At 43.3% G+C, this 25,858-nt stretch overlaps 2 protein-coding genes across 6 annotated transcripts; both read left to right on the top strand.

Annotated features, from left to right (window-relative positions):
- Positions 1-1,285: 1,285 nt before the first annotated feature.
- On the top strand, positions 1,286-10,706 carry paqr5b (progestin and adipoQ receptor family member Vb). 2 transcript variants are annotated; one of them, XM_086226378.1, is made up of 8 exons: positions 1,286-1,450; positions 2,045-2,172; positions 5,152-5,357; positions 5,774-5,900; positions 6,774-6,818; positions 7,540-7,636; positions 8,093-8,237; positions 9,591-10,706. In XM_086226378.1, exons 1-8 carry the CDS (start codon positions 1,397-1,399, stop codon positions 9,869-9,871), a joined length of 1,083 nt encoding a protein of 360 aa, XP_086082504.1. In that variant the 5' UTR covers positions 1,286-1,396; the 3' UTR covers positions 9,872-10,706. The 2 variants fall into 2 exon arrangements, with proteins under 2 accessions (XP_086082504.1, XP_086082512.1); XM_086226386.1 differs by lacking the exon at positions 6,774-6,818 and having other exon boundaries at positions 1,288-1,450.
- Positions 10,707-11,706: 1,000 nt separating this feature from the next.
- Positions 11,707-24,995, top strand: LOC147269011 (kinesin-like protein KIF23). 4 transcript variants are annotated; one of them, XM_086226340.1, is made up of 23 exons: positions 11,707-11,812; positions 12,624-12,690; positions 12,904-13,032; positions 13,375-13,480; positions 13,712-13,848; positions 14,143-14,255; positions 14,358-14,528; positions 15,203-15,315; positions 16,260-16,381; positions 16,563-16,665; positions 16,804-16,883; positions 17,038-17,157; positions 17,387-17,546; positions 17,798-17,959; positions 19,099-19,265; positions 19,440-19,613; positions 20,545-20,736; positions 20,971-21,276; positions 22,482-22,694; positions 22,896-22,984; positions 24,130-24,190; positions 24,335-24,375; positions 24,462-24,995. In XM_086226340.1, the coding sequence occupies exons 1-23, from the start codon at positions 11,763-11,765 to the stop codon at positions 24,475-24,477; spliced, it is 2,892 nt and encodes a 963-aa protein (XP_086082466.1). In that variant the 5' UTR covers positions 11,707-11,762; the 3' UTR covers positions 24,478-24,995. The 4 variants fall into 4 exon arrangements, with proteins under 4 accessions (XP_086082466.1, XP_086082476.1, XP_086082484.1 ...); XM_086226350.1 differs by lacking the exon at positions 22,482-22,694; XM_086226358.1 differs by lacking the exon at positions 20,971-21,276 and having other exon boundaries at positions 11,708-11,812.
- Positions 24,996-25,858: the final 863 nt, after the last annotated feature.

Below are 25,858 nucleotides of genomic sequence, written 5' to 3'. Positions count from 1 at the left end.
TGACTGGCAGCCAAGCTCAACTGACCTCCGTGCACAAATGCGTCTCCTGTTAATGCCTGTGTTTTGTCCCCTGAAGCAGCTCCAGAGCCGGGCCCCTCTAGAGAGAGCAGAATGAGGTCCCCAGGTGCAGGGCTGTAGTAGCTGCACACATTAGTTCATGGCATTAAGCTGTTGTGGTTGCAGCCCGCAACAAAACAATGCTGAAGGAGCTTTGGATGAGTGAGTGGATGATGATTAAAAACCTCATTTTTTTCTCAGCAGTCATAAAGCACCAGTTGTTACTGTGTATGTACCATATACAAAAGAAAAAGGTCCTGGTTTGGAACCCTGAAGATTAGACGTTAGAGCCTTGAACAGCTCAGGTTTGTCATCAAGTCTTTGTGATAAAGGATTAACTGAGCTTCTGTGTTTGTGCTTAAACAGGCATGACTCCAGTTTCAGGTTCTGATTTCTGTAGAAACAAAAAGATATGATGTCAGCAAAGAGAAAATAAACACACCAACAACAAGTACAATCCACAAACAGTATCTACTTCCCCTTCCTAGGGCAGTGGTTGCAGTGACATGTGTTTGCTTTCATTGATTCAGAGTTTAAACAAGATAACATTCCCAGAAAGCTCTGGCTGGGCTCAGCCGTCTCTGCTGGGTGTGATGGCCGCCCGCTCTGAATTGTGACAAGTCGGTTCACCGGGAGACGAGTGAAAGTGTTGAGACTTGCGTTTGCATGGCAGCCAGAGCCTTTCACGCCCCTCCTTCATGATGCCTTATCTTGACTGTCTGAAACTCAGATATAGCTTCATTCTAGCTGCACCGGCTGTGAGCCTCTTGCAGGAAAATGTCGATAGAATTAGGCCCCGCAGAAGACCAAGAATGTCAATCACAGCTGCCAGTGAGTGTGTGTTTTCCCGAAACCTGCCATACTGGCTTGACTGTTTGGTCAGATTAAGTCATTTCAAAAGACGAGCAACGTTATGAAAACTGCAGATTTGTTGAATAAATCCACATGTAGTGATTGACGCTTTGAGCAGGAGGTGTGATTTATGTCTTATCTTAACTTGACTTCTTTCTCTACTACTGGTAAAGCAGCTGTGTGTGTGTGTGTGTGTGTGTGTGTGTGTGTGTGTGTGTGTGTGTGTGTGTGTGTGTGTGTGTGTGTGTGTGTGTGTGTATTCATGCTCACCTGTGTATGCACTCCCCCTCTACCTCAAGGAGGAGGAGGAGGAGGAGTGGCACAGGTACACTGGATATTCTCTCAGGGTTTGAAGAGGGAGGAGGGGAAGGGAATGCTTTGGGACGGCATGGCAACACAAAGCTTATAAAGGTGGCAGCACACCCAGCCGGATGCCTCAGGTCAGCTGACTCCAGACGCCAGCGGCACCTTCCAGCAATCGGGAATAATGCTCAGCCTCATCAAATTACCCAGAGTCTTCACCATCAAGCAGGTGCCCAAAGTAAGTTCAGCTTCACTGTATCTTTAACAGTTCCGCTTCACACACCCGTGCTGAGCTGGGGTCAGTTTGAGGGTCGACGCTGCACAGCACCCCTGCTTAAATCGAAGACAATCTGAAGCAGGAAAACGTGCCTTGGGAGGCTCAAACTTTGCTCACCTTTGCTATTTCACTGTGTGAAATATGTCAAGAGCCTCAGCTGCACGTGTGAGTGCCACGCTGACGCTGGAGGGAAAATAACTGAGCTTCTGACTGATGCACTTCAGGAATTTGATGACATCTTGCTTTTATAGACTGGATTTTATGTCACTTTGGATAAACAACAACAATAATTATGAAATCCTCTTGAATCAGGGATACCCAAACATTTTGATTTGTGATGCTCCAAAACAAATCACAACTAGGCTCGTCATCTACCACATTTTTGCCTTGTTTTCCTCGGATGATCGGAGGGCCTGGACGTTCTGATCTGCTGGTCAACAGAAATACTTGTTCCTCCTCCTCGTGGCTTGTGATCATCATGAAGGCCCTGTTGGGTGGACGTGGTAATGTTTATCAAACTGTCATCCAGTATAAACCGAGGTGATCTTGTTCCAGGTTTTCCATGAGGACAGCATCATCTCCGGGTACCGACACCCCCGCAGCTCAGCCACCGACTGCATCCTCAGCCTCTTCCAGCTGACCAATGAGACCCTAAACATCTGGACCCACTTTCTGCCGACCTGGTACGACTAAGTCATTCTGAGATCTCCCGAATGTGCGTGAGCTGCTCCTCTTGTGTTCGTTACTTTGAGGGGATGTGCATTTTGTCTGGTTTGGTTTTAACTCTCACCAACAAGAAAAGCAAAACTGTGTTTTTCTGAACACTAAGAGGAGTGACGTGGGATGCTGTTGTGTTCATCGTGGGTTTTCCTCCATATCTGTGCTGATCTGTGCCGCATGGCTCAGGGAATCCTGTGTAGCTTGTTAAACCTGTAGGGTGGAGACTAATTCCCAGTTCCATTGTATGTTATGGACAGTTTCTGGTGTTACACCTCACTTTATGCAGACCACATCAGCAGCCGGGGTGGACCGCAGCTGTCAGTGTCCTCTATGTACATCCAGGATAGAGTCACACTTGGGTGGGCTAGAGGAAGGAGACAGGGAGGGTGTGTGAATGTTATCATCCCAGCAACCTCCAGTGTCCCACACACCAATAATCCATGTGTTAACTTACAGGCGAGGTTAATTACTGAAGAGGAGCTGAAAATGTTGATATTTTTAAATCAAAAACCCTTCTACTGGCTTCTGTGTTTCATGATTTAATGGTTTTATTACATTTTCTTGCTCTAACCATCTCGCTCTTCTATTTATTTGAGCTATAGCCAATAATTTTAGTTGTGTGCCACTATTTTTTTTTGTCTTAAATTCTTCAGAATGCAGTCGTCTCTCGGTCCATAAATACATTTTATTCATTTCAAATCTTTCTGTTTGGTCAATCATTTGTTCAGCTGGTGGAATTTAGATTTCTATGTTTGAAAGCTTGTGTAGCTAAAGCTTGATTTACTGATGAAGGAATAAAGAAGTCGGTGTTCTGATCGATATCTCTAATTCTTAGAAAAGATGAGAGGTTTATCATAGAGACGTCAAGCTACATTCATGAGACTGTCAGATAATCAGAGGAAGGAATTTTTTTCTTCCATGAAAGTCATATTTTTCAAACCTAGAGAACACAAGGTCAGGAAGATGGTAAATGGACTCAATTTTATATAGCGCTTTTCTACCTTAGCGGTACTCAAAGCGCTTTACAGTGTCATCTCATTCACCCGTTCACACACACATTCACACACTGATGGTGGAGGCTACCATGCAAGGTGCCAACCTACTCATCAGGAGCAATTATGGGTTCAGTATCTTGCTCAAGGACACTTTGACATGGTCACCGGGGTCGGGGATCAAACCAGCGACCCTTTGGTTGCTAGACGGCCACTCTACCCCTGAGCCATGCCGCCCAAGATGTCAGCTTCCTCTCTGAATCATTGCTCTTCCTCGTCTTTTACCCACCAGTCCTGCATGATAAACCATGCTTAAACAGAGGAGCAGTGCTATGATGAACATTTTCATGTAGGTTATATATGTAAGTATTAATGCAGTAGAATATTTAGAGCGTGTGCTTTTATTTTGATGAGCCTGATATCGAAGTTTGATGGATCTGTGTGAATCATTAAAATGATGCAACACTAAATTTGAATACGTTTGAAAAGCAGATTCTTCTTTTTTAATTTTCTCAGATTCCTCACCGGTAAGACGACTGAGGATGAGACACTTTGATGCTGAGAGTTTCTAACAAGGTGAAACAGAAGGAAAAAGAGTCAGGGAGGGAGACACCAAGGAGCATGACTTCTGTTGACTGTGCTTAACTCCACAATAGATGGATTTCCATCTGTTGGTGTGTATGCGGAGTGTGTTTACGCGAGCGTATTACAGGATCAGAGTTACTACGGAGGTTTCATGCTCCCGCTGGCCTCGCTACACTTCCTGCCTGCTGAGATAGCAGTTGCTTTGACTGCAGGGTCCAGGGAGAAAGTGTGTGTGTGTGTGTGTGTGTGTGTGTGTGTGTGTGTGTGTGTGTGTGTGTGTGTGTGTGTGTGTGTGTGTGTGTGTGTGTGTTAGTAGCTCAGGTCACATGGGTGTGAGCTAGCTGCAGAGTCTTCCTAGGAGTCGCCACAATTAATTGCTCAGTGAAGAACAAACACTGATTTGTTAATGAGGTGCATTGAGGGGTAGGAGCAGTAGCTGCCGCGTACCAGGAAGGCTGATAAGCTGGAGCTGTTTGCTGTGGCATCGCTGACAGTTACTGGCTAATGCATGATTTCATAATTGAGCGAAAATGTAGATGTCAGTTCATTATTCAGGTCTCAGTGCCTGCAGAGGTGCAACAGTGCTCCTGGCTCATGTAGAAGCCTCGTCTGTGCCCTTTAATGTCACGACCTTGAACATCCGCACAAAGTTGTTTGATGTGACCCCTTTTATTAGTTGTGTGTGTCAGTTAGAGAACTAGTTAGGCCTCAGCGCTAGACAGAGGGCTGAACCACCGGAGACCGTGTACTCCAGTTTGTTTTCATGTACGATTATTTGGTTTCGTCGAGTTTGTGAAGCAGTTGACATTTTGGTAAATAAATTGATTTCCATTGCATATTGATAGCGCTGTATTATTGATGGAGCTTCAGTAGGGAGATGATGAGCTTAGCTTAATATAAGAGTTAACCAGGCCTAACTCCAAACTGGGAATCAAAACACAAAGTCAGAGCTAAGTAACATGTAAACATGACTATAATCACATCTACATTAGCATTTCATTCATAGACCTGTTTGCTTTTGGTTGTGTTTCTGTGTTTCTTTATCATGCGACGACAGAAGCGTGAACTCATGTTTCATACATGTGAGCAAAGCAAATCAAACCCTGTAATTCATAATATATCCCGTGAAATCTTTTGCTCTTCTCATTTATTAATGTTTGCCTTTAATATGTCCCTGGTGTGTTTGTGTGTGTGCTCATTAGCTAATCCTATTGCGTCAATTGCACAAATCCAGAACCGTTTAGCTCCAAAATTTAAAAGACATTCCTCTGAGCGGATCAGCTTTGCTCATTTGTTCTCGTTACAAGGTTAAAAACGTCGACTCAGACCTGCTGCAGTTTAATCTTAATCTGTGTCTCCTGGCAGGTACTTCCTGTGGAAACTGGTAACAGTGGTGCTGATGCAGACGGCATGGCAGCACTCCTTCACTTGGCCTCTGGTGATCTTCCTGGTGTCCTGCTGCATTTATCCTCTGGCGTCCAGCTGCGCTCACACATTCAGCAGCATGTCAGCACGTGCACGCCACATCTGCTTCTTTTTTGACTACGGCGCCCTCAGTTTCTACAGCCTAGGTAAGTCTGAGCATTGGTTCACCGCTCATGTGAGAGAAGTTCAAGTATTTTAGATGAAAACTTTACAGAAACGCTCTGACATGCACACCAGAACGTGGGTGGGCCTCAAATATGTGCTCAACATGATTTGGGAATTTTTTCAGCGTACTGGAGTCTCTGATGTGAAGGTGTAAAACATTCACTCCATAGATAAGCTACAGAAATATTGACCCACTTATCAGTGTCAAGTCGTAGTCCAGCCAGTGATAACTGAATGACCAAAGGGAGTTCGTCCAGAACAGGAGCCTCTCCCACATTCTGTGGTTCTGTTTTAGGAGCCGATTTCAATACTTGAGGTCCTTTTCATTGATGCGTTACTTTGAACAGTATTTCATGATGAGAGTTGAGGGTTAAAAGTCCTGATGTGTGTATCTCAGGGTCCGCAATTACCTATTCAGCTTACGTGTTCCCGGACAAATGGGTGAACAGCGTCTTCCACCAGTGCTACGTCCCCATAGCTGTGTTCAACACTGTCCTCTGCACCGGCCTGGCCTGCTACTCCAGGTAGAGTCCTGACATGCATTTCACACAACCTCATGTTCTCTTTCAGAAAAAGAAGCATCACATGACAGCGCGCTCACCTGTGAGGCACCGCCAAACCAATACATTATATGAGTAGTCAGCCAGCTCCAGATTTGGCAAACAAAGGTTAACAATCTTTGAGAAAACCCACGGGCGGTTTGCTTCAAATGATATCCTAACGATGCAGTCGGCGCCCCTGGGATGTCAATAGCCTCAAGCTACATAGACGTGTCTGGCTCCTTCTGTATTCTTGATTCACAAAGAAGTGGAAAAAATAACATCTTTGTGAACTTAAGGCACCTTTTGTGAGGACCTGAGAGGCAAAATACTCTTTTCAGGTGCAGTATCACTCTAAAGTCTTACATAACACCCTGATGAAGAATTCTGTCCTAATAATAAGGCATCAGCCTGTTTGTTTTTGGTTTTGGTTTTTCGCAAGCTACCAACCCAACTCACCCTTCAGAAATCCTACATACTTCCCGCTGGAGTTGTTTCTGTGCCGCTACAGCAATGTGGCGTGTAAAGTTAAGAGGTGGCTTTCGTTTCATGTCGTCGACCCTGCTTGCCTTTGGTCGTGTGAGGGCACCTCTCTTTTCAGATCTGGAGTTCATCCTCCTCTCTTCGTCTACACACTCCCTCCATCCCAATATCACATCAAAATATTACAGCCTGAAAATTAAAAAAAACTGAAAGTAGCATCCTGTTGCATCATATCCTGTCTGGCTCCCATTCCACCTCCTCCCCCTCCTACATTTCTTGTTTTCTCCTCATGCACTGACATAATGTTGACTAAGTAGCTTCCTAATTATTGTTGTTTTGTTTTTTTTCCACTCATCTCTCCCCGTCGCTTGCAAGGCTTGGCTTACCATTTCTACAGTATAATCATGACATCGTAAAGAGGTAAAAACTATGCTTTTGCTGACAATCTGCTCTTCTATTTATCCATCCTGATGTTTGTTGTGTGGGATGTGACGGCAGCTGTGAGACATCTTTCTTAAAACGGTACGACTGTCTTTCCGGAATGTTCACCTCAGGTCGCGTTGGGCCCACCGAGCTCGCTGAGTCCCAGGTTCTTACTGGTCAGCGTTGCCTGACTGTTACTATGGAGACAAACCCTAAGCAGTCATTAACTCCACCGATAGTTTCAGCTGGACAGGTTGGAGGAGCCAAGGGCAAATCTTGTCTTGCAGCACCATGACTCAACGACTTTAATGCTACGAAAATTAACATTGTTCTGTGTTATTTTTGCTTGGATGAAATACAAAATATACTCTGAAGATTTTTTTATTTTTTTTGTGCTTTTTATACATAAGAGCAAGAATGTTCTCTGAATGTTTTTTTGTTTGTTTTCAGAACAGATGAAAAGCTCTTTTATTTCACACATTTTTAATACCAGTTTGACGGACCTCATATCAACGTGTGTACAGGTTTGATGTTATTCCAGCTGCATCACTGTAGTACTTTGACTCAACCTCATCAGACGATGAAGGTCTTCTGTTACGACGCCATCATAGGTTCTCTGATGACTTCCTCCAAAGCCATCACACTGTCAAAATCCTGAGAAAAATGTCAAACTATAAGGGTTATTTCATAAACAATAACTTTTGTTTTTTCATTTCAGATTCCCTGAGTATCAGAGTCCAAAGTTCGGCAAAGCTCTCCGTGTTGTTGCGTTTGCCTTCCCCTACCTGTTCGACAACATTCCTCTCTTCTATAGGGTAGGGACACATTATTATACGCTGCTCGCTCACAACTGTCTTCACACCGAGAGGCTGGCTGGGAGTGTCTCGCTAGTGACACCGGATGACCTCACAGACCTCGTTCCTTCAGACGTCTGGCTTGATCTTGAAGCAAAAATCAATGGCAGGAATTATGTCATAGGCTCATACCCGCGTGCCTGCTGATTGTCAAATAAATCACAAAATTGATGTGATTTAAAGAAATAACGTGCAGATGTTCAGCCGTTTCCAAATGCAGTTAACGGGCTTAACAACGTGACGTTATGATGTTGTTTTCTCTGTAATCAAAGTCAGCGCTGTGGACAGTTAGCACATACGACAGCCTGGAATTGTTCTTCAAAAAGCTACATTTATACAAATTAATTTTACGAGTATAGATGATAATTAACAGAATTTATTCTTCTTTTGGGCGTATTTGGTTTGTTGTGTGTCCAGGTGTTCTTGTGCGTTGGGGACGGCTGCACTGACAATGATACCAACATCCTCCATTACAACCACATTGCATTGGCTTTCCTAACAGGATTTCTGTTTGCCACACATTTACCTGAGCGCTTGGCGCCGGGGAGCTTCGACTACATCGGTAAGAATGAGCTTTACTTCCCCAGCGCCTCACTGACGTCTCGCACCAAACGTCACTCTGCTGCCTGGTCAACTTTTGATGAAGAAAAGTAATTTTTAGGGATCGTACAAATTTAAGGAGTTTTTTTTTTCCTCACAAAAAGGAGACATTTGAACATACGTTTGAAATTGGTTTTATATTTATCCATTTATTTATTCATTGTCCCTAATTACAGATCAAACTTTATGGCGTGCCAAATTTGGCCCCCAGCCCCCAGTTTGGGCAGCGCTGCATCAGACTGTTTGGATGGGTGATGACAGCTTCTGCTGCTATCACGAGACTGTGCACGCTAACTCAGTTCCGTCCTTCACATCCATTTGACAAATTTCTCTGATTAATACTTCTATTTCTATTTCTGTTTTATGCAGTGTGGTTTTTAACATTTTTAATTGGACCCAGGCAGCACGGTGGTGCAGTGGTCAGCACTGTGGCCTCACAGCAAGAAGGTTCTTTCTGTGTGTGTCTCCATGTTCTCCCTGTTCCTGTGTGGGTTCTCTCTGGTACTCCAGCTTCCTCCCACAGTCCAAAGACATCAAGAGGGGACGAGGCTGATTGATACTCTAAATTGAGTGTAGGTGTGACTGTGAGTGTGAATGGTTGTCTGTCTCTATGTGTTGGTCCTGTGATGGACTGGTGACCTGTCCAGGGTGAACCCCGCCTCTCGCCCGTAGCCACTGGGATAGGCTCCAGCCCCCCCGCGACCCTTACTAGTAAGGAATAAGCGGAAGACAATGAATGAATTGGACCCATTTTCCCTCATATTGGCATTTTAAGTAGCTGTTGTCAACTTTGGTTAACCCCTTCATCCCCAAAACTCTCTGCCGAAATGTGCAGCTAACTTTGCTCTTCACATTATCAGCCCCAAACATGGCTCCATTAACGCTAGATGATGTGCTACCGTTGTTCTTGGATGGATACTCTTTAGTGGTGCATGCAGGTTCAGAGTTTTAAGCAAAATATAACCCAGGGAGTGCAGTTCAGTGTCTTTGATCACTGTGGATCACCCTGGAAACCAGACTCCAGCACCGTAGGACTCTTTTATTAGAGCGAGGGAACGAGGTAGACCTGCTGTCTGCGGATAGATCCCAGGTCTTCACTTTAGTGTTTTCTTTATTTTGACATCTAGATTATTCATATAGACAAAAACATGTGAGTTAAATTTAAATCTATTGTTAAGGAGCACTCGTATATAACCAGTTAAGATTATAGTGTGTGGTTTGGCAGCGTGAATCATCAGCCCAGTGAGGACTTGTATTTATTCTGCGGCGTCTTGCTCGTCTGGCCTCCAACACGTCTCGACTGCTCCCCCTGCAGGTCACAGCCATCAGCTCTTCCACGTCTGTGGCATCCTTGGCACCCACTTCCAGATGAAGGCCATCGAGCAGGACATGATGTCACGACGCCCCTGGCTCCTCAAACACTCCATTCCCATCACCTTCACCAACTCAGTGGGGGCAGCACTTTTTTGTGTTGTGGTCAATTTGAGTGTGATCATCCTCTTCAGTCTGCCTCTCCTGGTGGCTCAGACCTGCCAGGATAAGAAACATGATAAACCTCCGAAGACACCATCAGCCAAGACTTGTGGCTTCCATTAAGCCACAGCTGGGGATGTGTAGATGAGTGCGACACTATTCCAGTGAGGTTAAAATGTTGAGCTAAGAGGAACAGAAGTTATGCTGAAGTGAATAATAAGGCTCAGTCTGTTCTAAACTCTGCTGGGTCCGTTTCCCTCAGACGTCACAGTTGGATGTGACGGTAAACCGACAAAAAGAGTATACGTTGCTCAAAGGAACAATGGAAGATTAACAAAGTATGTGTTGCCATAATTAGTATTGAATCTAATTGTTTCTTAGGAAACTTGTTCCTACAAAAGCTACAAATGTAGCAATAATAGCTACATGATTGAGACTATTTACTAAAAACATAAAAAACAGATCCTTTTATATATATGTGTGTGTATATATATGTGTGTGTGTGTGTGTGTGTGTGTATATATAGTCCTTATCTGTGATTTTTACACGTGTGTGAAGAGTTGAAGGAAATATAACTCTTAAGTGACATTAATTATTATTATTATTATGGTAAAATTAATTTCAATTTTAATTTATCACATCATTATAAAAGTTTGTTGTATGGTGCGTGTAAATGCTGGTTTTATTTTGCTGTTACACTGAATTCCAACAGTTGTAAATGCCACTTGAAAGGCACATGAGACAGTCGTGATGGGGGAGGAAGGTGCTCGGCTCCTGAGTTTCAGTTGCAACTTAATCAAAGTTTAGATTTCCGAGTTGAATGTTTCCCTCAAATGATAGCTGCTTCTGTGCGGGTATAGAACCGCGTGTCATTGTCACGTTGATCTTTTGATGCAAAGTTTGAAAGTATTTATGTCCAATTTTATTTATTATGAACTTTTCAAATTAAAATAGAAATTAAACCTGATGTTGTGTTATTCTTGTTCTAAAGAGGAGCAGGTTGTGTGATCGTTCAGCTCTCCATTATTTTTCCATAGAACGATCTAGATTTACACTGTTTTAAGCCTCTGTGTTGGCAACAGTAGCATCCAGAGTCCTCGTGTTCTCCAGCTGCTCAATATGTGCTGGTGAGCTTCTCTGTCTAATTGGGTTTCCTCCCAGTACATCAGCCAATGTCCAGTATGCGATAACCATCAATATTAAATCAGTATGCTGCTGCAGCCCAGGGGGGGAGGCATCTGTTTTTGGGACAGATGGACTGTTCGAAAATCAAGCCTGGCTGCACAGTTGTTTCCTTTTGTTTTTCCTCCACAAATTATTTTTTTTCCCACAGTATTGATAGATGCCTTTGATCTGGTATCATCTTTGCTTTTAGGATATGGAAGCTTAAACGCCTCAGGTATGTCACAGCTGGTGTTTGTTTTGATATCATGAACCATCAGTGTCACCCTGTAAGATCCAATGCAGCTGTGCAGGCGGCCTTGCAGCTGATGGAGGAGCCGCTCCTTTCCTGCATATCAGCAAAGAACCAGACAGTAACCCACGAATAACACTAATTTGTGCTTTTTACAACATTTGAATCCAGGTTAAAAAAAAAAATAATCGAACATCTGGGGTCCGTTCCAGAAAGCAGCTTCAACAAATTCTTCAATAAACAATCCAATAATTAAATACATAATCCTTCTGTTTCTGGTTAACTACCTGTTATACAGGTCAAAGTTATGTCTTTAGAAGAGTGGTTAAAAAAAGAAAAGAAAAAAGGAGCTAACACATCTCAGATTATTGAATGGTGCCGAGTGGACCAGGTGATACATGAACTCGTGCAGAGTTGTTTATGTATTTTAAAGCCAACGGTCTCCATTTGTCCCATTTACCGAAAATGCACCATTGCTTTACGGAGGCGGGACTTCCACTCGATTGTCTTGACTGTCTGCGCTGCGATTGGATAAAATCCCAGACTGTCGAAAAAAACGAGCTCAAGAGGGGGATTTCAAATCGAGAAGAGCGCTGGTGTATGAAGTGCTGCCGATTCGGAGTCGAACAGCACAAAATGCAGAGACCAGGGTATGTATGGCAAGCCTTTGAATTGCTTTCTAGAAAGTAATATTTTATACAACTAAAGATTATCTAAAGGTTCATCCAGCAGCGTTTGTACTTGGGCGCGGTAGCAGGGAAGGTTAGCAACTGAGGAGCTCTCAGGCAACGCTAACTGCGCTAACAGGTAACGCTCGCGCTGACGCTAGCTGATGTTAGCTGTCTAACTTAAGAATTTAAGCGGTCAAAATCTCTGTCGGGAAACAATAAAACTTTAATGTTACTGGTGCAACGCTACGTAACGCATTTACTCAACCATTATAGTTGCTTGTTGTTGACGGATGGAAGTTCCTTAATGACACGTAAAGTTAGCATATCTTGACGGCGACAACCCGAGGAGTAAACTTGGAACAGTGTTGGCATGGGGGCGTGGCTTAGAGGGAGAGTGGCGATCTAGTATCCCGAAGGGTCGCTGTTCTGATCCTCCCCCCTTGTAACCATGTCGAAGTGTCCTTGAGCAAGATACTGAACCCATAATTGCTCCTGATGAGTAAGTCGGCGCCTTGCATGGCAGCCTTCACCATGTGTGTGTGAATGGGTGACTGAGATGACACTGTAAAGCACTTTTGAGTCCCGCCAAGGTAGAAAGCACCCAATAAATTGAGTCTATTTATTTTATTTACGTGGAGGCGAACTCCGCATGTAGGAATCAGGCAACAGTGTCAAGAGCTTTGAGAAGAGACAAGTTAGCATAAGAGATGTGAGTTCTAAATCCCTGTCATTTTGGAATGACATGTTGAGTATTTGGACTTCCCGTAAATGTCATCGTTTTCATTCCCAGGAAAGGCAAGACTCCTCGCAGGGCTGGCCCAAAGAAGGCGTCCAACACAGAGAAAGATCCGGTTGGGGTGAGTTAACACAACAGCCACAGTCTTAGTTCAAGTGTGATGAGCGATCGAGAGAGAGAGAGTAAAGCAAAACATTCGGGGCAGAAGCACAGGACTGATATTGTCCTGTTTGAGTTGGAACGCTTTAAAGTTTCCAAGAGGTTTACTGAGCAGAGTATTTCTAGAGGTGCCATTACAAGTCTGTCTCTGAAATGTTGAAATATGATTCTCTAGGTGTACTGTCGCATACGCCCACTGGGAACAGAAGACGAGGAATGTTGTGTTGAGATGATCAGCAACTCCACCATTCAGCTGCATGCTCCCGATGGGCTGAAAGCCAACCGCAATGGAGAATACAAGGAGGTGTGTGTGTGTGTGTGTGTGTGTGTGTGTGTGTGTGTGTGTGTGTGGCACACTGAAGTGGACTTTCATGCCATTCAAGAGCTCAATATGAGCAAGCAGAGAAATCGGAGAATAATAAAACTGACGGTGTATTTCTAGTTTCCGGTGGTGTGGTCTTTTGACCTTGACATCTGTTTTATGATTGGTGTATTCTGAGAAATGGTTGTAAAGGCTTTACTCTATACATCACACCACATTCTGAAGAAAAAGTAAATGAATATGTGATCAAGCCACTCTTATTGTTGATATTGGGAGGAATACCTATCATTCACCTGTACTTCATTATCTTTGTTTATATTTCAGACGCAGTACTGTTTTAAAAAAGTGTTTGGCATTAACACCAATCAAATGGAGCTGTTTGAGGATGTTGTACGGCCATTAGTGGAGGATCTTATTCACAGTAAAAATGGTAGGTGAGCCGAAGGCATGTTGAGGTTATCACATATATGATATGCTCAGTGTACAATCACTAATCTATCAACTCTCTATTACTGGAAGTACTAGTTTTTAGTCATTTTCTGTATTACCTGTCCTTGATTTTAGTTTTTATTTTAAACACAACTGGAAAAAAATTACTTGTTTATTTGTTACTCCTTTCTTTGCAAAGTGTGTTTGAAGTTGTGATATTCCGTGTCCACAGGTCTGCTGTTTACATACGGTGTGACTGGAAGTGGTAAAACCTACACCATGACTGGCATGCCTGGAGAAGGTGGTCTCCTTCCTCGTTCCTTGGACATGCTTTTCAATAGTATTGGTCCCTTCCAGGCCAAGAGATTTGTAAGAAATCAAGTTTTAAACTCTGCTAATATGTGTCAGTGCTACTTGATATATCAGGAGTGAATAAGCATCCCTGCCATTATTGAGTGTATGAATCACATAAGGAAGTGGCCCCATCAGCTGCTGGTGGGTGATGCCCTCCAGATCAGTCGCACACTGTGTAGAAATACGGGGCATCAGGGGAGAAGTCTAGAGTTGTATTGTTTAGGAGGCCAGTTCAATGTTTGCTTTAAGACGGGTTTTAGTGTCTATGTGTTTGGACGTTTCTTTATACCTAACCCACATCTTCATCAGGTGTTCAAACCTGATGACAAAAATGGGATGGAGATACAGAATCAAGTTGATGCTCTCCTGGAGCGACAGAAGCGAAACAGTCAACCCTCTGTGCCAAAAACTCCCTCCTCCAGGTAACAGCAGTTGATCATATTAACAAGTATTATTCAGACTCTATGTTTACAGTTTAGCTTTTTTCTTTATCTGGCTCTTTTTTTTCTTTTCTTCTTCTTCAGGCAGAAGGCCGACCCTGAGTTTGCAGACATGATCAGTCCAGAGGAGGCGAGCAAGTCTGAGAATGTGGATGACGACTGCTGTTACAGCGTTTTTGTGTCCTACATCGAAATCTATAATAACTACATCTACGATCTCCTTGAGGATGCTCCATTTGACCCCATCAGACCAAAGTGAGACAGTTTCCAGCTTTTACACTAGGAATTATTTTGTTTGTGGTCCCTAGCATGAGAGACTCATTTGCACTCTTAAAGTCACACCATACGTACATTAAATGCAGATTATTTTCTAATGGGTTTAAACCACTTAATTCTGTTGTTTCCCTCACTGCTCTTGATTCCCTGTATTTACTGAATTAGTGTAGCTTTGTGTTGATGCAGTACATTTTTTAAACCCTGTCTTTGTCAGGTGGCTTGGTGGAGGCACGCCTGCACGGAACAATGAGTTTGTGTATGTGTTCTTGGGGGGGGGGACAAAAACTTTCAAATACTGTTAATGTTGTTGTTGAAGTTGTAACTTGGCTGTAGCAAATGTGTCACACAGGCCATCTGTGGTCCGTCCCATGAATCATCCCTGTGATTAGCATTCATGTCATGGTTTCCTAGCTCTGTCACCTGGTGGCTGAAGGTAGATTTGCTCCCTGCTGGTAGTGTAACTGTTGAACTCCCTGAATGGCTTTAGCTTTGTTATGTGCATATGTCTGTGACCTGAATGTGCTGGACTGCCTCCCTACATCATATATCTGGACGTGTTTTTAACACCACTATTTTTGCTTCTTTGCTAGCGTTACTAAATTTTATGAAGACTGATTCAAACATGTCTGCTGACCGACATCAACATCTTTCAGAGCCCCTCAATCCAAGATTCTGCGTGAAGATCAGAATCACAACATGTATGTTGCTGGCTGCACAGAAGTTGAAGTAAAATCTACAGAGGAGGCTTTTGAAGTGTTCTGGAAGGGTGAGTGGGCGTGGCCCTCAGTTGTAGTTGCCTTGCATTGTATGACTATTATTTAATACAGCATCTGTGATACGTGTGTTTCTACCTTCTCATTTCCCATCCTCTCTCAATCTGGTGCTCTGATGTTCTTTTTACTGCAGATGTTAGTCTGGGAGCACAATCACTGAGCAGCTCTACAGGAATGTAAGATTTTACCAGTATGACCAAAAAAATAGGCTGTCAGGTCGATGTTGTTGTTGTTGTTAGTCACCACAAACAAATCAATGTATGGGAAATTTTTTATATATAAATTTTATATAGATATGATAGATAGATACATACATACATACATACATACATATTATGCAATCTTGCCATAATGGAGTCACTTCTTTGAGGAGTTGTGTGGAAAAGTGAGTGTGCATGAGTAGTGCTCTTCCTCCGATGTCTTTCACAGAGCATCAGTCACATAAAACTGGAGAAACCGAGACACGAAACCAACTATGGCCACGTTTGGCATCGTAGCCAACAGTCGAGACAAACCGTCTGTAGAAAGCACAAACTTAACACCATCAGACCTCAGAAGCTTAGCAAACAGATGTCAGTTACGCCTCGTCTGTAATAAATCAGTGCTAACAGCTGAGTTTTAACATGATCGGATGAAGTTGAAATGGTGACTATGGACCCCCCCCCCGCTATTTTTATCTTTTTTCATAACATTTAAAAGTTTATTTTATGATTCCCCTCCAAACATGAGTATCGTCTCATAAGAAGGCAGCTGTAACTTTCCTCAGGTACTAGATCCATTCGGAGTGGTCACTCCATGTGTTTGATAGATTTTCATTTCCATGTAAATTAGCAGAAAAAGGTGAACAAGTGTTAAAGCTGTTGACTTTATTGGAACATTAGTTTGACCTCCATTGTTGCTGACGCACATTTTATGTGATAAATGATGCCTTTTCCAGGACAAAAGAAAAGAAGGATAGCCAACACTCAGCTCAACCGTGAATCCAGCCGCTCCCACAGTGTGTTCACCTTAAAGTTGGTGCAGGCGCCACTTGATGCCGATGGGGACCACATTCTACAGGTGAGCTGCAGCTTTATATCTACATAACTAGTATTGTACTTGTGTTTTGATATCTGTTCACCCTCCAACTGCCAGGTTAGTAGAATACTATTGCTTTACATTTTAAGCTACCAAGGCTATGAAGAATAGTATAATTCCAGAGATTTGGTGTTAATACTAGAAGTCTGTCATTCAATTTCAGGATAAGAACCAGGTGAATGTAAGCCAGCTGTGTTTGGTTGACCTGGCAGGCAGTGAACGCACCAGCAGAACCAGAGCAGAGGGCAGCCGACTCCGTGAAGCAGGTCAGTTTATCAGTAACTTGCCACTCTCTTTCTGGGGTCAACCACAGCTCTTCTCTCTGTGTCTGATTGTTTTCAACTGAGGGAATTGTACTAAATAACAATAATTGTGCAGCCAACATCAGTGTCTCTCACTGACAGGTAACATTAACCAGTCTTTGATGACACTGCGCACATGTATGGAAGTTCTGCGAGAGAACCAGATGTGTGGAACGAATAAGGTTTGACTTTTATCTGTCCATCACTGTAGCATCCATTATATGTCTAATAGATTGCACTTTATTTCTCTGTTGTAGGTCAATAGAGTAATATGAATGATATTTCTGTCAGTGGTGCTAGTCCAGCGGTGCAGTTACACAAGTCCCTCTCTTCCAGATGGTTCCATACAGGGACTCTAAAGTAACACATCTGTTTAAAAACTACTTCGACGGAGAAGGAAAAGTGAGGATGATTGTGTGTGTCAACCCGAAGGCTGACGATTATGAAGAAACTATGGTAAGACGCTGCATCATTAGTCCATCTCAGAGGAAGGTGTTGTCATCCTTTGCAAAGCTGAATCAACCTCTTGCATCTTTTTGTAATAAATATTTGACAGGCTGTCACAGTCTCAGACATGATCTTATGAGGGTTTGTTTGTTGTGTTGAAGAACTACGTGATGTGTAGAACAAAGGTTTAAGATTACTAATGTTTGAATGACGTGTTATGGGTCTGTCGGTGTTGCAGCTGGTGATGCGCTTTGCAGAGATGACGCAAGAGGTTGAAGTAGCGCGGCCAGTTGACCGGCCGATCTGTGGCCTCACTGCAGGACGCAGACACAGAAACCAGGCATTTAGAGATGAGCTGTCGCGTCACCTGGTGGACCGAGGAGGGCCCAGCAATGCCGGTAATGCTTAGATCACTCACTACAGGACGTAGGCCTTGATTCTCTACCTGCCAGAGATTTATGTCGCTGGCTGACAAAAGGCCCATGACAGACGAATGACTAGAAACGAAATATCTGAATTAGTTTGTGAAGAGCAGCCTGAGGGGAAACCTGTGAAAGGGATTCAGGCTGTAAACATGGAAGGATGTGTAACATATGCAGCGTTTGGTTTATTTGATGTGACCGATTCTACACAAAATGTCCCGCTCTAGATGACCCAGGTTTGCTGACTCAGCTCATTGAAAGCCTTCCACCTCTGCCTCCTTGTGACCTGGTGGACCCTGCTGATGATCAGACGCTACCGCACCTGATCCAGGTTCTGGAGAAAAGACATCGCATCCGTCAGATGATGACTGTGCAGTTCAACAATACTGGTACACACTGGCTTGCAAAGCATCAGATGATATTTACTAGCGTATTCATTTATTCACTGGCTTGTTGTGATTGTGACACCAAGAGAATCACAAGAAAAAAACCCAAAGATATTGAGTTCTCATCTGAAAATGACTGATTTCTCATTTTAAAGCTCACTTACAAAGAATGAAATATTACTACCGTATTTTCCGCACTATAAGGCGCACCTTCAATGAATGGCCTGTTTTAAAACTGTTTTCATATACAGGGCGCACCGCATTATAAGGCGCATAGAGTAGAAACTCCTGTCGTGGCTGGGGTTTGCGTTATGCATCCACTAGATGGAGCTGCGCTAAAGGGAATGTCAACAAAACAGTCAGCTAAGTCAGTCAGTCAAACTTTATTCGTAGAATACAAACCAACGTTCTGACAACTCCGTTCACTCCCAAAACAAGTTGGTGCATTCACAATACGGTACCGTACGTACCGGTAGCTGCTGATTGATAGCCTTGAGTTTGAACTCTGCGTCGTGAGCGTGTCTCTTGAAAGTTGCCATTTTGGGGTCTTTATACACACACAAGTGGTGTGGGACTGGAATTCCGCTTTACCGTTTTTACTGCTGGTACTTCGGCGACGCCCCCTGACTACGGTCGCCATAATTAACCAATATTGATCCAGATATAAGGCGCATCGGATTAGAAGGCGCACTGTCGGTTTTTGAGAAAATTAAAGGCTTTTAGGTGCTGTCCTTATAGTGCGGAAAATACGGTACTACTGATAATAATCTGTGCATAACTTCATAGCTCGTTTTGTGAACATATTAAATTTTAATATATTTGTCTTTAAATTCACTGAATATCACATTAAATATGAGTTTTTTATAAAGAGCATGGAATTTGTAAACAGTTAAAGTTTAGTGGATCTGGTTTCAAGGTCACAAAGATGCATGAATTTGAATTTATCTAAAATGTTTTGATGTGTCATCAAACTCTTCCAGGACTCCTGTGCCAAAGCGCAATGTCCAAGCCAAACTTAAGCAGTACACAGATTAAGATTTAAAACGCTACATTTGAACGTCCCCATTAAAGAGCAACACGGTACCTTTTTGAAAAGCTTCTCAAGTCAAATATTAGCCACATTTGTGTTTTCTCCTGTGCAGCTGATACACTGAAGTCGATGCTGCAGCAGTTTGACGGTCGGCTCAGTTCGAAGGATCATGCTATCGTTGATCAGCAAAGCAAACTGTGCGAGAAGGAAAAAGTCATCAGCAACCAGAGGTCGGAGATTGAACGATTGGAGAAGAAATCCCAAACCCTGGAGTACAAGGTAGTTTCTCCCTTAAATTGGCAACTTTTTTTCATCCTCTACAACTGATCAGCAATCCGTGACAAATCATGGAAAATGTAGCTCCATTTCTTAGAGAAGCTTTTGTTTTAAATCTTGTTTTGTTGGAAAAACTAATGTCAGGAAATAAGGATGTTCATCACATGTCGCCCCCAGATTGACATCCTGCAGAAGACAACTGACACATATGAGCAGGACAAACGCTCACTTGAGCAGGAGCTGGAGACTCGAGCTCAGAGGCTGCAGAGGGAGCTGGCGGAGAGGAAGCGAATGGAGCTCAGGATGCAGGGCGTGGTCAGCGACACCAGACTCAAGTGGGAGAAGGAGTGTGTAGGTGGAATTATCTCTCGCTCATATTTGGTTATTTGTATGTTGATAGGATGCTCATACCACCTGCCTTGCGAACCACTTTGCTAACGACCCTGGTCCAGTGGTTCTCAACAGTTGGGTCAGGACCAACAGGACGTCCCAGTATGATTGATGAAGGCCACAAGCCAAAACACGTTGTACTTTACTGAACAACTTTATTAGACCAAGTGTTGCCGGAGCTTTTTCACTTCTTTAGATTTTCTTTCATTCTCCACACACCTTGAAAAGTGGAGAAGTTCAACAAGGGACATGTATTTCCCTTGATGCTGTGCATATCAAGTAGTTTCATATTCAGCACTGAATACAGGACCTCTGACATCGGCAACAACACAGTTGCGTCAGTACTACTGATTTATTATTGAGAATACAAGGCAGTTCAGTGTGTATTCACTGATACGTTTGGTTCCAGTTAAGTTTTATTTCTTTGAACTGAATGATCTGTGCTGTACTTTGTTTTTATTTTATTGAATGTGCTGGACAGGGAACGTTTTCCTCTTGCACTGCCCCCTGCTGGTGGTGGGTGACTGTTACATTGATAGTGACATACTGGGATGTTCAATTCTCTCTTGGGTCCGGAGTGCTGTATTTTTCATTCAAAAACAAACAAACAAACATTTTAGTGGTTGAATTGTCAGACATTGGGATCATAGCCTGTCATTAAGGAGAAGCTGTTGTACCAGTCGTAGTCTGTCAACTGTTCTGTGTATGGCAGTAATACAATCCGGTGGATTCAATAGCGCCATGATGTAACACATGTAAAGTTGAATATTGTCAAGATCTATGAGCCACATGTTGTAAAGTTTGCAATCAGATAATTTTTTGGCCAAAAACCAAACATGAAACCTGTGTCCTGTCCAGGGTCTGGCCTCTCACTCTGGTATTCTGTGCTCAGGATAGGCGAGTGAATGCCAAACAGCTAGAGATGCAGAACAAGTTGTGGGTAAAGGATGAAAAGCTGAAGCAGCTCAAAGCGATCGTAACAGAGAGCAGTAGCAGCTGCAGCGCCGAGCGTCCAGAGAGGCCCTCGAGGGACAGAGACCGCAATGTCGGCCAGAAGAGGTCTGCGTCGCCGTCACCACTTCCTGTGAGTCATTCAGTCTGTCTGCTTCGGTATTGTCATCACTTTATTGCACTCTTTTTGAAACCAAATTTACCTTTCCAATGTTGCATGCTACTAATATTGTGATAATTCTCAACAGAAATTCCAAGGTTTCCATATTTACAATCGCCAGCAGCCGCTTCTATATTTGAAACTGTTGGTTATTTTACTCCATTAACACCCACAATGCTCTGGCCCCATTCCCTCATCACTTTGCAGGACTTCAGCCAACCCACTTCCCACGCATATCAGTTTAGAGTTAGAGCAGCTCAGGACCCCTGCCCCCCCTCCTCTTCAGCTTATCCTTCAGTTGCCTCCTGCATCTCGGACTGGGAGCAGAGGTGCCCTCTAGACTCAAGCAGCCAGAATAGGCATGCTGGAACTCCCCAGAACAGGAGCAGGACCCCTGCCCCATGCCACAGCACCAGCAGTCTGGGTCGCAGGAGAGGCCAGCGCTGGGCCCCAGACACTGAGGCCCCTTCTACAACTCATGTCTATGGGCTAGCCCAAGAGGCAGGCACAAGGGTTAGTGTGTGTTGGTTGCCTAGAGTGTCTTTGACTGTTAGTTGCTCACCAGCTTATGGGAGCAGCTCTATCTGCTCAAGTAGAAATGCATCAGTAGCTTCTCATGAATGTCTTTGGCTCCTCTGTCCCTCGTCGATCCTCCATATTTGCATTCTGAGCATTTCCCATAGTGCCCTCATGAGCAGGGCGCTATATTAGCCCCAGCCACTAGCCTAATACTGGTAACACAAGAGTGGCTGGCAGCCAAAACACAACAATGGTCAGTCACCAATAAAACAGTGTTCAATGGCTGGTGGGCAAAACAGACGACGACCCTGCTCATGAGTCGTTGTGTATCGAGCTTGTAGTTCTCTCTTGTTACCGAACTTGCTCTCTGCACTTGTGCAACACTTATTTTTGTGCAGTAGTGGAACAGATTTGTAGCCGCACCGCTTCACCACAAACTTCATTTTTCTCCATTTAAAAGTTAAAATGCACATAGATACATTTAATTTAAACTGTATTTAGTAGTCGGTTAACTGAAAGGGGAAAATCAAAGTTGAAGGGGAACAAAAATCTTTCCCTCATTTTCTACAATTTGGATTGAATGTAAAAAGTTCATGTTCACTTTTACACACACACACACACACACGTGTATGTATATATAATTTTTTTTTCTTCTTAAATTCCTGTGGTATTCGGCTTGATTGAGTTAGAAGTGTCACTGGTGCCCCGCAGGAGTCTTTGATTCTGGTCTAAAACCTTCAGTTTGATTCTTGCATGTGGTTTATCCTTCATTGACTCCTCTGAACTTTTCTGCTGCTTTGCACGTCAGTTCTCATAAACTGCAGCAACCCTTTCCTTGCCGTGGGTGTGTTTACTTGTTGGGCTGGAAATGAAGCTGCAGCGATCAACAGAGAGCAATTTGACGTCGAAGTAATAGTGAGTGTTCTCGGTGTTCCCCACTCACTACTGCCAGCGTTTGTCTTCTTCCATCTACACATGGTATTTCTCTTCATTGGGATTCCATGTTGAATACTGCCTCAAGTCATTTGGAAGCAAAGTGAGATTGGTGACTCATGCTCTCGTGTGGTCCGTCCCTCCATCATTTCCAGTTGAACACGCCGACACCCCTCTGACCACTAACCCACATCAGTGCCTAAATGGTCCCTGCTAGTGTCACTTGTAATAATCCTGGTTTGTCTCTTTCACGCTGGGGTCATCAGATGCTAGCCCCCCCTCCTATTGACAGGCGAGAGAAATGGGTAGACCACAAACCAGCTTCTAATTTGGACCTAGACACGGTCTTACAGCCAATCCTACCCAATGCCATCCAGGTCTCCACCCCCAGTGAGAAAGCTCTGTCTAAATGCCACAAGTACGTGCTTAGGCATCAGGAGCTTGCCTCCGACGGGGAGATTGAGACCAAGCTGATCAAGGTAAAATGAAGTTACTGCCTGATGGAACTCAGCATCTTTGATTATTTGGTGCATGCATTTGATTTGGACTTAATCCCTTTCTGTTTCACCTTTGGGTGTTTTCAGACATTAAAGGGACACTCCCTCTGTCATTTTGTCGTATTTCTTCCTCTCATCTTTTTTTGAATCCGTGTGAGTATCTTTTTGATTTTACTTCCTCAGGGCAGCGTTTTTAAAACCAGGGGTGGTGGGCAGGCTGTGCAGTTCACTGACATTGAGACGTTGAAACAAATGGCCCCAACTGCCCCAAGGTATGTGCCCAAGTACTGCAGAATATAGTCCTAGAACCACTTTGTGTGTGTTTAAAGGCAAACAGCATCTTGTGACAGATTTTAGTTTACAACTAGTATTCTTACCAGAATTCTAGTAGTCAACAACATGGACCATAAAGTGCAGTAGTCCTAGTGTAGCCTGTGTACAGGTGTGTTTTTTTCTTCCTGGGTGCCAGCAGGATAAACTTAACCAAACCAGCGCACACCAACACTTTGATTCTTCAAGTGATGGATAAATACAACACTATGTGTCCCACTCTCTCTGTATGTAGCCAGCTCATGAATTTAGGGTGGTGACCAGACAGCCTCACTCAAACTACCTACTTAAATATCCACACATCTGAAATGAGAGATGCGCCCTGCCAGCCAATCAGAATCAAGTATTCTCCAAGTCTATTGTAGAAACCCCAGCAAAGGAGCAGGCATGCCTTCTCATCCCAGAACCAGACAAGAAGATGGATGCTCTTCCCTCCTCTGTGCTGCACTAAAGAGCTGAGACCCACCAAGACTGCCTGACTGCTAGTTAGCTTAGCACAATAAATAGCAGTGGGCGGGAAGTGTTAGCATCCCTCCAATTTATTTGATCAGTCATCAAAAACTCGGGTTCAGAATCACAGTTTATCCGGTGGTAACCCTCCTCATCCTCGCTTACATGGGCGGCCATGATTGCCTGCAGTTGTTCTCCTCGCCATCAACAAACATTTGATTTTCTTTACCAAAGTTAAACTGGCACTTTTGACTGCAGCCTCTTCAGGAGAGTAATTTCACAGGTGTATCTAATTCGGAAATTACAATATCTTGATTTTAAATGTTTATTACTATCAACTGTAATGAAAAGCCTGAGTTACCTTCATGCAGGCAAAGACTGTTGGAGAAAAGTTAATTTGAAGTCTTGACAGTTTGCTCTCCATGCTACTGTCCATTGTGCTAAGCTAACTAGGGGTCCGCTGGCCTCTGTGGGTGTCAGGACGACAAGTTTGTGTCCCAAAACTTCATCTTGTTCTTTGTCTATACTCTTGTATTAATGCCAACAAATCCCACATCAAATTTCCCCCAATAAAAGTCCAATTCACAGGGTGACAACTCCTGTTTTAATTTAACCAAACTGTTTCTTTTTGTTTCAGTCGTAAAAGGAGATCGGGATCTGCAGAGGGACCAGATCCAATGGACGGAATAGAAAACCGGGTACAAAGTCTAATAACCACTAAATGTTTGTTCACTGGGCACATGACATATGGCCTATGATGACTTCTGCGTGTCTTTAGATATTGATGGTTGTCCTGATCACCACTCTTAAAAGAGAACTGAACACACTTTTCCTCCATCCAGGCTCCAGTGGCGGGCGCCAGCATGGGCCTGGGCTATCAGAAGTAAGTGTGGTCTGTGTTTGCACCGCTGACACGTTGACAACAGAGCCCAGTTCATATGATGGACTTGCTGTTTCCTTTTATTCCAGATGCAGAAAACTTTAAGGTGCTCTACATATGAAGGAACTTTTTAAGAACATTTTTGTCTATTGGAGCAGTGAAGGGAACATTAGATTAATTATGCATCTTTCTGAGGAGGCTTCTCTCTTTATTGTGACATGACGCCATGACATCATGATTCAACAACACAAGTATTCGAAACGTAGTGCCCTTTTTTTAAAGTCCAGAAGTGATTACCTCTTTAAGACGTGGATATGATAAATGCCATTGTGATAATTACTCTAAACCACCCACCCAGAGATTTGATATGCAAGCATTAGTTATTCGTAGTGCTGTAGAATTTTTTTATTTATTATTTTTTGGATCAAAGCTTCATAGTGACAAAAAACCGATACACAAGTTGTCGTTTTTTTTTTAAGTGCAACATGTCAAGCATCAAGAGAAAATAGTGCTGTTGGCAGGCGTAGCTGGAACCTCAACTGTAAATATGTCTCAGGAATCTTTTTACTTCTGCTTACTTTTTTTTTTTTTTTTTTGGGTGGCATTAAATTTATTCAAACACATGATATTGTCGTCACTCCTTAATTTTACGAACTGAGACCACGGCCGACGAGTGAAGGGGTGACAGAATGCTGGCTGACGAGGGGCCGCTGGGGCGTTCGAGCATGAAAAGCATGTGAATCCAGAATCAAACGAAGCCTTTTAATTCACTTGGACTATTAAAATCTCACATTTCCTTATTTTTGTCAAAGCCACAACCAACTACTTCAGTTTGAAAAGTCAATGTTTCAATGTTTGAAACCCTGTTTCAACAAATAATACCTGCTACTGACTCAGAGTCCTGTGGATGCCTGACATGAATTAAAAAAATTTGTTTCAGTGCATGAAAATTTGCAGTAAAGTATAAGAAGCAATGAAAATAGGTGTAAGCTTTTGGAGGAAAACAATTTTTTTCTAACATTTACCAGTAATTATTTATATGAAATAAGAAGCAGCAGCAAAATTGATGGAACCCAGCATCAGTTATTTCAGTTCACTGGGACTCTTGAAATTGTGGCTATTACAAAAAAGAGTGACTGATTAAAGCTTTCATATAATCAAAGAGATAACTGTATAAAATTGTATATTTGAGCTCAAAGACAAGACGGGGCTGAGCAATCGTGTCAGTGGGTCTTCTGCACTGTGCGCCGGTGCAGCTCGGCGTGTTCTGGATGTTTCGTAGCGTCTGGAGAAGGAACGAGGAGGGGAAACATCTCACTCAGCCAGAGTGAGCTCTTATCTCCAGGCCTGCCTGTGAAAACACTGACCCCCTCCTTCCTTCCTTCCTTCCTTCATGCAGCAGCAAATAGCACAGGACAGCATAGCTTCACTAAACGGCTTCTTTAACGCATTCATGGCCTTTTAAACACGCCTCCACTTAACCTGC

Source organism: Aulostomus chinensis, chromosome 2, assembly GCF_037954235.1.
Source record: "Aulostomus chinensis isolate RoL2024-O1b breed Wild chromosome 2, RoL_Achi_v1.0, whole genome shotgun sequence".
NCBI classification, from domain to species: Eukaryota; Metazoa; Chordata; class Actinopteri; order Syngnathiformes; family Aulostomidae; genus Aulostomus; species Aulostomus chinensis.
This window is presented reverse-complemented; position numbering and strand designations above follow the sequence as displayed.

Excerpts from the sequence above, each read along its gene's own strand:
- LOC147269011 (XM_086226340.1), top strand. The coding sequence starts at position 11,763 with ATGAAGTGCTGCCGATTCGGAGTCGAACAGCACAAAATGCAGAGACCA. Across the intron at positions 17,158-17,386 it reads ACGATTATGAAGAAACTATG|CTGGTGATGCGCTTTGCAGA; the intron begins GTAAGACGCTGC and ends TCGGTGTTGCAG. Across the intron at positions 20,737-20,970 it reads CGTCGCCGTCACCACTTCCT|GACTTCAGCCAACCCACTTC; the intron begins GTGAGTCATTCA and ends ATCACTTTGCAG.
- paqr5b (XM_086226378.1), top strand. The coding sequence starts at position 1,397 with ATGCTCAGCCTCATCAAATTACCCAGAGTCTTCACCATCAAGCAGGTG. Across the intron at positions 2,173-5,151 it reads ACCCACTTTCTGCCGACCTG|GTACTTCCTGTGGAAACTGG; the intron begins GTACGACTAAGT and ends GTCTCCTGGCAG. Across the intron at positions 5,901-6,773 it reads GGCCTGGCCTGCTACTCCAG|GCTTGGCTTACCATTTCTAC; the intron begins GTAGAGTCCTGA and ends GTCGCTTGCAAG.